The 14503-nt window shown below is 44.3% G+C and overlaps 1 protein-coding gene and 2 long non-coding RNA genes across 4 annotated transcripts in view; 1 reads left to right on the top strand and 2 right to left on the bottom strand.

Annotated features, from left to right (window-relative positions):
- LOC120716733 (potassium voltage-gated channel subfamily H member 1) overlaps positions 1-14503 on the top strand; it is a 101484-nt gene that overhangs the window by 35667 nt on the left and 51314 nt on the right. For both annotated transcript variants that reach the window (XM_040004336.1, XM_040004337.1), the window contains exons 8-9: positions 8967-9166; positions 10112-10364. In XM_040004336.1, the coding sequence (XP_039860270.1) occupies positions 8967-9166; positions 10112-10364 (453 nt within the window). The remainder of the gene's footprint in view (positions 1-8966; positions 9167-10111; positions 10365-14503) is intronic.
- LOC120716736 lies at positions 15-11707 on the bottom strand. The gene is made up of 3 exons (XR_005692030.1): positions 11583-11707; positions 4290-4304; positions 15-25 (listed from the first exon to the last, which is right to left on the bottom strand). It is a non-coding gene; the product is annotated as an uncharacterized LOC120716736 (long non-coding RNA).
- Positions 8044-8959, bottom strand: LOC120716737. Its single transcript, XR_005692031.1, has 2 exons — positions 8608-8959; positions 8044-8559 (listed from the first exon to the last, which is right to left on the bottom strand). It is a non-coding gene; the product is annotated as an uncharacterized LOC120716737 (long non-coding RNA).

Here is a 14503-nt window from a genome sequence, read left to right as displayed (position 1 = left end):
CAGCGTTCTGCCATATGGATCAGTTCTCTGACACAGCTGCTGCTATAGAAAGTCCTGAGGATCCCTGGAGAGACCCTGAACTTCCTCAGTTGTCGGAGATGATACAGGCACTGCCTAGCCTTTTTGGATTAGACCTGAATGTGGGCAGACCATGCCAGGTCTGAGGAGATCCACTTTATCCATGTAGGCCGCCCAACACCACTGTGCTATCAGCAAACTTCACAATGGTATTGGAGCCATGGGTGGCCACCAGAGATGGGCTACGTGTTACTGTAATCTGATTCCTTTTTTTGAGTAACGTGTAAAGTAAGGGATTACTATTGCAGAAAAGGTAATTAGATTACTGTTACTTTCCCGTAAGCACGGTGCGTTACTGCGTTACTAAAACCATGATTTTTTTGCGAGAGTGTATCATGTCAATGACGTAAGCGAGTGCGACATTCGTGGCGACAGCTGTGTGCAGATCAAAAATGGATAATATAACGAGTGCGGGAGAGAGTATGAGCGTGCAGCGTTTAAAGCGTGGAAGTACTGACCTTACTTTAAGTTTGATTCTGTAAAAAGTGACAAAAACATTAGCGTCCGCTGCTCACTGCGTGGGAAGAAAACTTCTTTTTACAGCGAAAAAAACCCTAAATGTCTGAGTAAGCACCGACAGTACGCTGCCACAGCAATGTGTAATTCACAGAGAAACTGCCGTATCCTTTCACTGACCGCTGCGGCAGACCTGCACCAGGGCAAACATCCGCCTGTCCCACTCCTGCTTTACAGGTGAAAATAGAGCAACAGGACCGCTGAGTCTTTGATTTTATTTATTTTCTGCTGTGTTTTACGTGCATCTATTTGATAGAGTGAGTGTAAACACAAAAAACTATTTTATTTTATATGCTGGAAAATGCAGAAATTAGGTTTAAATGTTAAACAAATAAAACAAGTTTAAAAAGAGACTTTTTCATTTGATTACATTTTATATGATGGATTATGCAGTAAAAGTAGAATTGGGCTAAAAGATCTATTGCTTTATTACCTATTTAGGGGATAAATCATGTTTTAAAAAGTAAATAAGTAACTGATTACTTTTGTAAATAAGTAATCAGTAAAGTAACAGGATTACTTTTTGGTGTGGCCACCAACACTGGTGGCCACACAGTCTGAAGTATAGAGGGAGTAGAGCACTGGTGACAGTACACACCCCTGTGGCGCTCCCGTGCTGATGGTGATGCTGTTCGAGATGCACCTACCCACCCTCACCACCTGAGTTCTGCCAGTGAGGAAGTCCAACACCCATGCACACAGACGACTGTCGAGTCCTAGATCCTTCAGCTTAGTGAACAGTCTACTGGGCACTATTGTGTTAAACGCTGAACTGTAATCAACAAACAGCATTCTCACATAGTTACTCTGTTTCTTGTCCACGTGGCTAAGGGTGGTGTGCAGGACATGGGCGATGGCATCCTCTGTGGATCTGTTGGGTCAGTAGGCGAACTGGAGCGGATCTGTGGTGTTTGGGATGGAGGAAGAGATAATGTTCTTGAACAGCGTCTCGCACACAAACAACAAGCACTCACATAAAAGGAGTGTAGAAACAGAGTTATGATAGATAAATATTAAGATAAATAGATAAATATAGAGATATAGGTATAAACATAAATATACATATAAATATAAAAAGACAAATATGTGTGAAAATATGTCATGGTGTACAAAAGTGACCAGGGTGCATTGAGGTGTGATTAATGCTGTTCCACATGTGTGGATCTGATCCAAGTAGATAAATTAAAGATTCCGATAGCAGTGGGAAGGAACGACCTCCTGTAACATTCCCTCAGGCAGCAAGGTTGAAGGAACATGTTGCTGAAACTGCTCTTCAGATTGTCCAGTGTGTTATGGAGTGGGTGGGAGTCATTGTTCAAGGTTCAAGGGTTCAAGGTTCTTTATTTGTCACATGCATAGTTATACAAGTATAACACACAGTGAAATGTAGCCTGACACGCTCCTCGACATGTGCAAAAAAATTGGGGGGGTGTAGAGGAAGAACATTATATATACAGTGGGGCAAAAAAGTATTTAGTCAGCCACCGATTGTGCAAGTTCCCCCACTTAAAATGATGACAGAGGTCAGTAATTTGCACCAGAGGTACACTTCAACTGTGAGAGACAGAATGTGAAAAAAAAATCCATGAATCCACATGGTAGGATTTGTAAAGAATTTATTCGTAAATCAGGGTGGAAAATAAGTATTTGGTCACCTCAAACAAGGAAAATCTCTGGCCCTCACAGACCTGTAACGTCTTCTGTAAGAAGCTTTTCTGTCCCCCACTCGTTACCTGTATGAATGGCACCTGTTTGAACTCATCATCTGTATAAAAGACACCTGTCCACAGCCTCAAACAGTCAGACTCCAAACTCCGCCATGGCCAAGACTAAAGAGCTTTCGAAGGACACCAGGAAAAGTATTGTAGACCTGCACCAGACTGGGAAGAGTGAATCTACAATAGGCAAGCAGCTTGGTGTGAAAAAAATCAACTGTGGGAGCAATCATCAGAAAATGGAAGACATACAAGACCACTGATAATCTCCCTCGATCTGGGGCTCCACGCAAGATCTCATCCCGTGGGGTCAAAATGATCATGAGAACGGTGAGCAAAGATCCCAGAACCACACGGGGGGACCTGGTGAATGACCTGCAGAGAGCTGGGACCAAAGTAACAAAGGTCACCATCAGTAACACACTACAACGGCAGAGAATCAAATCCCGCAGTGCCAGACGTGTTCCGCTGCTGAAGCCAGTGCATGTCCAGGCCCGTCTGAAGTTTGCCAGAGAGCACATGGATGATACAGCAGAGGATTGGGAGAATGTCATGTGGTCAGATGAAACCAAAGTAGAACTTTTTGGTATAAACTCAACTCGTCGTGTTTGGAGGACGAAGAATACTGAGTTGCATCCCAAGAACACCATACCTACTGTGAAGCATGGGGGTGGAAACATCATGCTATGGGGCTGTTTTTCTGCCAAGGGGACAGGACGACTGATCCGTGTTAAGGACAGAATGAATGGGGCCATGTATCGTGAGATTTTGAGCCAAAACCTCCTTCCATCAGTGAGAACTTTGAAGATGAAACGAGGCTGGGTCTTCCAACGTGACAATGATCCAAAACACACCGCCCGGGCAACAAAGGAGTGGCTCCGTAAGAAGCATTTGAAAGTCCTGGAGTGGCCTAGCCAGTCTCCAGACCTCAACCCCATAGAAAATCTGTGGCGGGAGTTGAAAGTCCGTGTTGCTCGGCGACAGCCCCAAAACATCACTGCTCTCGAGAAGATCTGCATGGAGGAATGGGCCAAAATACCAGCTACTGTGTGTGCAAACCTGGTAAAGACCTATAGTAAACGTTTGACCTCTGTTATTGCCAACAAAGGTTATGTTACAAAGTATTGAGTTGTATTTTTGTTATTGACCAAATACTTATTTTCCACCCTGATTTACGAATAAATTCTTTACAAATCCTACCATGTGGATTCATGGATTTTTTTTTTTCACATTCTGTCTCTCACAGTTGAAGTGTACCTCTGGTGCAAATTACTGACCTCTGTCATCATTTTAGGTGGGGGAACTTGCACAATCGGTGGCTGACTAAATACTTTTTTGCCCCACTGTAGCAGCAAGCAGGTGAATTCTGTACATTAATATGAATAGACATCTGACTATTTTACAGGATAGACAATATAAACATATTTAAAATTAAAGGAATTGAAATGTACATTGTGCCTTGGTTTAGTGTCTGGAAGAGTCCTGTCTCAGTCAATTATAGATGATGTGAGAGGGCGGGTGTGTGTGTTTAGGGCCCGGATGGCTTGGGGATAGAAGCTCCTCTTGAGTCTCTCTGTCCTTGCCCGGAAGATGCGGAACCTTCTACCAGATTGCAGAAGTTGGAACAGTTTGTTGCCAGGATGGGACGGGTCCTTCAGTATCTGCGCTGCTCTAGTCCGGCATCTCCTGGTGTAGGTGTCCTGAAGCGGGGGGAGAGCAATCCTGCAGCAGCGTTCTGCTGTACGGATCACTCTCTGGAGAGCTTTTTGGTCCTTCGCACAGCTGTTCCCAAACCACGATGTCATGTTCTGTGTGAGGATGCTCTCCACAGCGCCTGTATAGAAAATCCTGAGGATCTTTGGAGAGACCCTGAACTTCCTCAGTTGTCGTAGGTGATACAGGCGCTGCCTAGCCTTTTTGGTCTGGACCTGAATGTGGGCAGCCCATGTCAGGTCTGAGGAGATGTGGACACCAAGATACTTGAAGGACTGCACCCTCTCCACTGGAGCTCCATTGATGATAATGGGCTTGTAGTCTCTGTGCTGACCCCTTCTGAAGTCCACCACCAGCTCCTTGGTCTTGCTGACGTTCAGCTGGAGGTGGTTGTCCTGGCACCACGATGCCAGATTCTTCACTTCATCCATGTAGGCCGTCTCATCGTTGTTGGAGATGGCACCCAACAACGATGATTGTTGGGTGCCATCTCAACAATGCCATCGATGATTGTTGAGTGCTGGCAATCATGATGTCCATGATTGCCAGCACTCTTCCCAGCATTTTGTTACTGATCACCACCTCCAGGGTGGCAAGCTTCATGCTAGCAACAGACTCAGCCTTCCTGATGAGTTTGTTCAGTCTTTTTGTGTCCTCTTTGATGCCCGCACCTCAGCACGCCCCAGCAAAGAAGATGGTGCTCCCAACAACAGACTGATAAAACGTATAGAGCAGCTTGCTGCATAAGGATCTGAGCCTTCATAGGAAGTAAAATCAGCTCAAACCCTTTTTGTAGGCAGCTTCTGTGTTGGCAGACGACTCCAGCTTGTGATCCAGATGAACTCCCAGATACTTCTAGGATGTGACTATTTCGACGTCAGTCTCACCAATGCAGGATCTGTTTCTTCAGAAGTCCTCCATCAGCTCCTTTGTTTTGGCCACATTCATCTGCAGGTGGCTCACCTCATACCACCTTACGATTGATCAGTCCTCTGTACTTCTCTTCCCTTCCCATGCCCACACTTCCAATAATGGCCGTGTCATCAGAGAATTTCTGGAGGAGACAAGTGTCTGTGATGTACTTGAAGTCGGCCCCATAGATGGTGAAGAGGAAAGGGGACAGAACAGTTCCCCGGAGTGCTCCAATATTGCTGTTCAGACTCTCTGACACACAGCTCTGCAGTCTCACAAACTGTGGTCTGCCTGTCAGGTAGTCGCTGATCCACTGGACCAGTGGAGCCTCTACCTGCATGTCCTCCAACTTCTCTCTCAGCAGCCCAGGCTAGATGGTGTTGAAGGCACTAGAGAAGTCAAAGAACATTATCCGAACTGTGGTGTTGTGTCTGTTGAGGGAGGAATACGCTCTCTGCTGCAGATGTATCACTGCATTGTCCACCCCTTAAGTGGGGCTGGTATGCAAACTGCAGAGGGTCTTGTGACTTGCTCACCAGGGGTCTGAGGTTTTCCAGGATAAGTCTCACCAAAACCTTCATAATATGAGAGGTTAGTGCTACAGGCCTGTAGTCATTTAGTGCTGCTGGATGATTCTTCTTATGCACTGGGACCAGGCACAATGTTTTCCATAGCACTGGGACTTTCTGGAGGCACAGGCCTTCAGCAGTGTGGGTCTAATGCTGTGCAGGTCCTGCTGCTTTCCCCTGTCTGAGCCTCTCCAGCTCTCTTCTCACCTGAGTAGGTGTGATATGCAGGTTGATCCATCTTCCCGGTGCGATGAGTAATCTGTGGGAATACTTGATTATTGAGTGCAGTTGCTGTGATGGGATAGTCAAGAGGAATGAGTGGAAGGCAAAGCTCACTGACGAAATCGAAGTCGATTAAGCTCTGCTCAGTGCCCAAATCTATGAGCGCATTCAATGAGTGAGACACACGGGGCAAGCTAATAGTCACAGGGAGCATTAGACAGGGCTTAGAGCTAACCGTGGATCCGCTTACCCGTATCCCCATACCTCGTACCTTTTCCTTTCTTCAGAAGTAACTGCCAAAGGAGCTGGACCGGAACGAGAAATGGGAGCGGAAAGGAAGAAAGATCACTAGGTTCAGTAGTTCCTCTCAACCAAATCCTCGAATGTGGCCAGCTCATCACGGGAAGCCAGGTGGTCCTGCATCTGATCATTCAGGGTATGATGGAAAACCCCACGGTGCAAAAATCAATAATAAATTCTGCTGCACTGCGTTTCCCTGCCTGAGATTTAATTTAATTTAATCTCTTTGCCGCACTGCCCTCAAAAGCAAGATGAGAAAAGGTCTTTTTAAACTCACCCAGAATAGCATCATACAGACACATGGAAACTGGACAGAACGTGAGAAACACTTGAGTGAGTTGCAGTTTGTCATTCCCAAATGTTGGGTAAGATCTCATCCTGCTTACCCCCCAATAGATTTACATTGTTCAGTTAGATGTTGTAGAACCTGTTCATATTGTCCTAATTACACACCTTGCTTGGCAATTGCAGAGCGAACCGGGTCTGTTGGGTCCATGGCTTGACCAGTCTGTACTGTCACAGGGCAGCCGAGAGGCCCGCGCAACTAAAAGGACCCAAAAGCAGGCTCAGTAAACTCAGCGATCAAATCACACATGTTTTATTCAGTGAGAAGAACTCCAAGTGAGAAGACACCCAAATCCACAATAACCCAACATGACCTATCACAAATATTTACACGACTGTACATAAGAATTGGGAAGTGGCGAGGAATAGACATAGGGAAGGCTTGAAACTTGAAAAAGGCACAGAAGACAGGTTTGTTAACAGTCATTTAACATGAAGTTAACTAGTTAAGTTAGTTAAGTTTTTTTTTTTTAAAGCAGCTTGACTGCTTTGGTAGATGGGATAGAAGTTTCAGCTTAGAGTGTGTTTGTGAATAAATTAATGTTACAAAATAAGAAACATCTTAACTGCTGCGCACAACAGCTCAGTAGTGGACCTATAGACCTGGCATCTGTTCTGAACCTGCTGTTATTGTTTTAACACCAACTCAGCTCCACCTCTGTGCTGAGGCTGCACAGTAACCTTTTGGGAGGTCACAGCAAGTTCTCTATGCTGCGGTCAGCTCCACACTTTGACTGTGTTCATAGTGGATGACAGCAGGCTCCTGCTGCATGCTGGATGGGGTCGGCATTGATCTGATGACCCAGAGTGCATACTGCTGACAGGCAGTGAGGGAGAGCAGCTGAGTCAGGGATTGACTGTATGGGCTCAACTGATGGGCTGAGCTGTGGATTTGCTAAAGGTTAATTTTTTTATACAGAGAAACACCAGTGCACATGTTCATTACCTTGTAGGAAATACAACAGAACTTTCCAAAGAAACATCTTTAGAGTAAAAAAAAAAAATGCCTATTTGCTAGAAATGTCCTCTTGCTTAGAGCACCTCTCAAATGATCACTTACATGAGGTGAGAATAGCTAATCAGAGATTTTGACTTTTTTAATATGTTAGTCTGGGGTGGGAAATTAATGTCTCTGTATGATTTACAGCACAAAATTAATGCCAGTCCTGTAATGTAGTACACAAGCCACAGTTAAAAACAGTCACACGGCGCTTTATAACAAAAAGTTTTTATCTCCCTCATAATGATGATCAATTTAGAATCCCCAGTTAACTTGGTATATGTTATAAGCATATGTTAGGACTGTGGGAGGAAGCCAGAGCACCCACACAGACACAGTAAGAACATTAAAACTCCACAAAAAAAGGCCAGAGTCAACAAGGAGATTCAAACCTTTCAATGCTGTAAGATTACTAAACTTCTGCACCGTCCTCTACTGTGATTTCACTGAACAAAAACCTTAAACCATAAAAAATCAGTTGCAACTATTGAGCATTTACATTTAAGTGCCTGATTAACAGAAAGTAAACAGATGATAAAACTGAAATTATGTTTCTTTCCGGAACACTTCTTTGTCATTGTTATTTCAAAGAGTGTTTTGAGGTCTATTAAGTGAATCACACAACATGTTGATGTGCTTTTACAAATCTGGTCTTTTCTCTGCTGTTGATTTCAAAAAAACTTTCAAAAACCTGTCACTTTTTATTATCTTTCACTTCAATCTCTTTGAACTAGGAGCTAAATGAGGAGCTATTTGTAGCTGATATAATGAGGAGTTTCAGAAATTTCAGACAACTTGTACAAGTATTCTAGCATTGCTATGGATAGAAATTTCCTACCCAACCTAGCACCACTGATTAAAAGTGGGCCATGAGGTCAGTTTCATGGTCATTAATATGTTAGTGACCACTGACCATTGATCAGTGACCATTGATCAATGGCCATGGGCGCCATTGACAGAGAGGATGCAGTCACTGCATTGGGAGATGGTGAAAGATGTACCCTTTTGGCCCCCTCTGCGATTCAGAGATGGTCTTTCCCTTTTCATATAAATGGCCTCAACCAGCATTCCTCCCTGTCAAGGATGTGTGCATCCTCGTCATTGACAGAGCAGTCACAGGGCTGTAAGTGAAAATTGACTGCAGATTCCTGGACTGATGAGTTAGATCTTCTGTGGTCTGATGTGACGCCTTCATATTATTTATCAGAGTAATTTGTCGTTGTTTGAATCAAAAGACTCTTCAGAGTCCTCTGTCAGCTTAAGCAGAGTTTATTCGCATGACTGTGGCAGTGGTCAATGGAATTAGATAGTTAATGGATAAAGGCATTTCATGCATCTCATACTGGACTTTCGTATGGTCTTCACATTTTTGTATTTTCTGTTTAAACTTATTCTGTAACACAATAAGTTTTTAGCATTTCATATCTTATAATATGGTATTTGAGCACATCTACAAGTGACTGAAGTGATTGCTGCGACACTGAAATTCTGTTTTGTGAATAATAAAGACAGGTTTGACAATATAACATCTACAATGTAACAGTAGGTTTTGTAGAGAAGTATAAGAACTTAATGTTTTTTGTCCTCTGTTTACAGCGCTGCTGTATGCCACCATTTTTGGTAACGTCACCACCATCTTCCAGCAGATGTATGCCAACACCAACAGGTACCATGAGATGCTCAACAGTGTGAGAGACTTCCTCAAGCTCTACCAGGTCCCTAAAGGCCTGAGTGAGCGTGTGATGGACTACATTGTGTCCACCTGGTCCATGTCAAGAGGCATTGATACTGACAAGGTAAGAATTCAGTCCAAATCATTGTGTTATTGGAAGTGAAACAGCTGGTTGTGGTTGTATTTTTATTTATTATGAATTTTTGCTTCTATACAGTTATAGCTACAGTTTTAGCAGTAGCATCACTGCCCAACCAAACTGAAACCAGAATTCTTAAATTAGAATTCTTTTAAGTTAGTTTTGAAAAAATGGAACCATTCATACTCTTCTGCACAAATAAATCACAATATATTTCCATGAAGAGGCTGCTACGAAAACTGCAACCACTAAATACCTGCAAAGAGTAAGACAAGTCCTGAGCAGTCAGCTGAATGGAATGAACAAGATCTGGGCAATCGACACTTATGCCCCACTGGCCACCGGATACCTTGCTGGAATAATAATATGGCCAAAGGAGGACATAGAAGCCACTGACATCAAGACAACAAAGCTGATTACCATGCATGGAGGGTATAAACCCTAAATCGAGCATCTTGAGACTGTATGCTAAAGAGAAGGAAGGAGGCCAAGAACTAGTTAGTGTCTTTGTTGTCCAGGATAAAACAACAAAGATCCATGAATACATCAGGAAGGTGCCACAGCCAATCCTGTACTTAGTCAATACTTCAGGCAGTCATGACCAAAAGGTTTGGCAGTGGAACAATGTTTATTCCATGTGCAACTTCAGTTTTTATTGATATTAGTTTTTAAATGTTTTGATGATACAGTGAAAAACAATCTCAAGGATTTCATAAGTTTCAAAAGTTGCTGGTGAACAGTAAGTAGAATGTAGTTCATCAGCATGGAAATGAAGCATAAAAAGGGCAGCATCATTATGTCTGCATTAACTGTATTTCTGTTTTCACGTCAGCTTAGGAAATCCTGAATATAACTACTGATGACATTTTAGCAATGATCATTATTTATCTGCCTCTGTGTGACGTCACCTTGGTCTAACTCTGTTTGCAGGTGCTGCAGATTTGTCCAAAGGACATGCGAGCAGACATCTGTGTCCACCTCAACAGGAAGGTGTTTAAGGAACACCCGGCATTTCGCCTGGCCAGTGATGGCTGCCTGCGGGCTCTGGCCATGGAGTTTCAGACCATCCACAGTGCCCCTGGTGACCTTATCTATCATGCTGGAGAGAGCGTGGACAGCCTTTGCTTCGTCGTGTCAGGATCGCTGGAGGTCATCCAGGACGATGAGGTGGTGGCCATTTTAGGTGAGGGTCTTCAGTTAGAGAATAAGGCTAAGATTGTTAAAAAATGAAGCTTTAGTCTTTTTAAAAGACAGTGTGACAGTGGGAAGGAAAAACTTGCTTTTAAGCAGGAAGAAACCTGTAGCAGAACCCAGCTCATGAAGGGGCAGCTATCTGCCGCGACCATAGGGGATGAGAGTGGGGAAGACCGGACAAAAGACGTGCTGTGGAAGAGAGGCAGCAATTAATGGTATCTAAGTAGCCTAGAGCTACTGCAGCATAACTAAGGGAGGATTCATGTTCACCTGATCTAGTCCTAACTTTATGATTTGTCAAAAATAGCTCTCCATTTCTAGTTCTCATCCTCTACTCTTTCTGCAGTATTTTGGATCAACTGAAGGCTTTTAAAGGAGTCTTTAGGACAGCCTGATAATAATGAATTCCAGTAGTCAAGAAGTCTAACCTTGCCTGACCTAGTTTTTCAGGATCACCCTGAGAAAAGATGTTTCTAATTTAGAAACATTGTGTATATGAAAGAAAGGAATCCTACATGTTAATTTAATATGCAAATTGCAGGCCATATCCTGTTCAAAACTTCAAAGATATTTAGGAGTTTTAGTTTTATATGAATTTAGAAGCATTAGAGATCATCCAGGCCTTTGTGTCTTAAGGCAGTCCTATAGTTTAACTAATTGATGTGTATCATCTGGTTTGTGGCTAGATAAAGCTGGGTACCTGCATAGGAGTGAAAATGTATGCTATGCCTTTTATTGATATTGCGTAAGAGAACAGTATATAATGGAAACAGAATTGATCCTAGCACAGATAGGAAAAAACTCCATTCCTCTTCAGATGATAAGTTAGCTGTTTTACCACTACTCTTTCACAATTTTTTTAGATAAAAGGAAAGTTGGAAGTTGGCCTATAATTAGGCAAATGAGGTAATTATAGGCTAATTTGTGAGCTAATTATATTACACCTTCCCCACTGCCGAGTAACTAATTTGTACATTTCTTATAGCCCATTTGTTGAAACAAAAATGATTTATTGTCCATTGTACGCTCTCATAGTAGTGCTATTAACCCTCCACACTATGTGGACCAAATATAAATAACAGATCAATGGTGTCTTTCAAACGCTATTGCTTCTAGTTAGACACACACACTTGGCAGATTATTTGTTACTTTCTGCATGATGAGAACGGAGGCTGTCTAAAATTGATTAGTTCTGGTGGGTTGCCACGTGGCCAGCGGCTGAGTTGAATCAGTTCAGTCGGGCAGCCCCATGGCCAACAGCAGCGCTAGAGCCAATCCAGAGGACGGCCCGCATAGAAAATGGCAGTGACACAGGGCAAGCTGTGAATGGAGGCTGTTGGGCAGCTTGGCAGGTGGCTGGCATGCAGGACCAGACGAGGTGGATCCTGCAGGCGATGGCGTGGGAGCTGCGGGTAGAGGAGCTGCAGGTGACGATGTGGGAGTCGCGGGTGGAGGAGCTACAGGCGATGGCGTGGGAGCTGTGGGTGGTGGAGATGAAGCAGGACCAGCAGGTGCGGAAACGTCTGGCAGCGGAGACGAAGCAGGGACAAACTGAACTGAAATACACATGCGGAATTGACAACTACAATGACAAGACAAGGAACTGAGGGAAACTGAGGACTTAAATACACAGGCTAATGATGATGGTGATAAGAGAGTGTTGAGTACACAGCTGAACTTAATGTAACTAATCACAACAGGACGTGGAACTAGACATAATGCACATAGACAGAAGGTTACCACACTAAGACAGGAAACACATGGACTATAAACAGTGAACATAAACAAACTGAAAACACTGGATCAACAACCCAGGAACCCTGAAACATACATTTTAGAGTCAAATGTTCATCTACCACTATTATTACTATTCATCTACCACTAGAATATAGAAAAAGGTCACACATCAGCTGTCCAAACCTTGTGATGTACTGCTGACCAAAAAGAGCACAAAGTTTCATTTCACATTTGCCCAAAAAACATCTTGATTAGTCTTTTGGGAAAATATTTTTTGGACTGATGAGATAAAATCTGTCTGTGTAATACACTATCACAACTTCTTTTTCCTTTCCGGCATGGCCACTACTGAAATAGGGAAGGCATGATTAGAAGATGCTCACTGGCTGCGAAAGCCAGTCTCCCCTGCCACCCACTGCACATGCTCCACCCAGGTCTCACTGTGGATGACAACATCATCTAGGTAGAAGCAGTATATGTAGCTTGTGGACACAGCATGCAGTCCATGAGGCGCTGGGAATCTGACACAAGCCAAACCGAAGAAGCATTGTAACAAAAAGTGAGCAGTGCCTAACCAGTCCAGGAGCTCGTCGACCCGTGGCATCAAACTGTGAGATCTCATTCACCTTGCGATATTCAACACAGAACCATATAGCCCCATCTTTCTTTACTCCAAAAACAATGGGGCTACACCACGTGCTGTGTGACTCTTCTATTACTCCCAGCTTTAGCATTTCAGCCAACTCCTTTTGAACCATTTGTCTCTTGTGCTCAGGTAACCTGTAAGGTTGTGAACGCAGGGTCACACCAGGCTGTGTTTCAAAGGGGCACTCCATGGGAATCATATGGCTGGGCAGGGGGGAACACATCTACAAACTCCTGTTGCAATGTAGCAACATCTGCTCTCTGGACCTGTGTGAGATGGTCATCACAATGGAGGAAGACGGGAATGATTGAATTTGGCACCTCTGGCCCCAACTAATCTCTCTCCTTCAGACTCATCAGAGAAGCCTCTCAGCATCTCTCCATGTTTCTAGGAGATTGAGGTGATATACCTGTGTGGCTCCACCTCTGTTTCACCGCACCACCTCATAGTCTACCTCACCCACTTGCCACATGACCACTAAAGGTCATAACCTCCCCAATGTGTGCAGCTTTGCTCTCAGGTCCAGCATGTATTGAATCGTATTCTTAGCCAGGCTTGTACCTTCCTCCCAGCTTTCTTTAACCAGGTCCAGCAACCCCACAGCTTTCTGCTGGACAGCAACTCTGGGAGAAAATCCTGTGGATGCCTGGAGCACCTCCTACACTGTAAACAGGTCTTATCAGCAACCCAATTGCAATCATCCTCATGAATGAACTTCTGAATCATAGGCTTATTCAGAGATGACCTGAAAAAAGTGTGCCTATGCCACAATTTTTGGAGGGCTTTCAGATCTGGAAACAGAGAGGAAATGAACAGAGAGTCAGCTGAGGAAGATGAAAACCAGGTAGGCCACGGGTCCGGATGGAATCAGCTCCAGACTATTGAGGGACTGTGCAGATCAACTTTATGAGGCTATCACATACATCTTTAACCTCAGTCTCTGTCTGGAGAGGGTCCCCATTCTGTGGAAGACCTCCTGCGTGGTGCCGGTCCCAAAGACAACGCACCCCAAGGAGCCGAACCACTTCAGACCCTTTGCACTGACTTCACACCTGATGAAGACCATGGAGAGGATCATACTACACCACCTTCGCCCATTAGTCGGGAGAGACCTAGACCCGCTGCAGTTTGCCTACCAGCCGAACATCATCTACCTGCTGCATTGGGCCTTCTCTCATCTGGAGAGCACCAGGTGCACTGTGAGAGTCATGTTTTTTTATTTCTCCCGTGCCTTCAACACAATCCAACCCTCAGTGCTAAGGGGGAAGCTGCAGTGGGTTAGACCCCAGTATGTGAGGCTGCAGGACTGTGTGTCTGAGGTGGTAGTCTGTAGCACCGGGCCCCCACAAGGAACAGTACTCGCCCCTTTCCTCTTCACCCTGCACGCTGCAGATTTCAGTTATAACATGGACACTTGCCATCTCCAGAAGTTCTCAAACGACATCGCCATTGTGGGTCAGGTGTCAAAGGGAAACAAACTGGAATACAGGAGGGGTCATCAATGACTTCGTCAGCTGCTGTGAACAGAACCAACTTTGCATCAATGCCACAGATTGACTTCAGCAAGAAGCCAACCCCTATTACACCAGTGAACATCCAGGGTTTCGGCATTGAAACGGTGGAGGAGTATAAATACCTGGTGGTTCACCTCAATAACAAACTGGACTGGTCCACGAACACAAATGCACTCTACAGAAAGGGTCTAAGTTGACTCCACCTGCAACGGTGGCTGAGATCCTTCGGGG

Source organism: Simochromis diagramma, unplaced genomic scaffold (genome assembly GCF_900408965.1).
Source record: "Simochromis diagramma unplaced genomic scaffold, fSimDia1.1 OVJJ01000565.1, whole genome shotgun sequence".
Classification (NCBI taxonomy): domain Eukaryota; kingdom Metazoa; phylum Chordata; class Actinopteri; order Cichliformes; family Cichlidae; genus Simochromis; species Simochromis diagramma.
The sequence above is the reverse complement of the archived record's forward strand: the minus strand, read 5'-3'. Positions and strand labels throughout refer to the sequence as shown.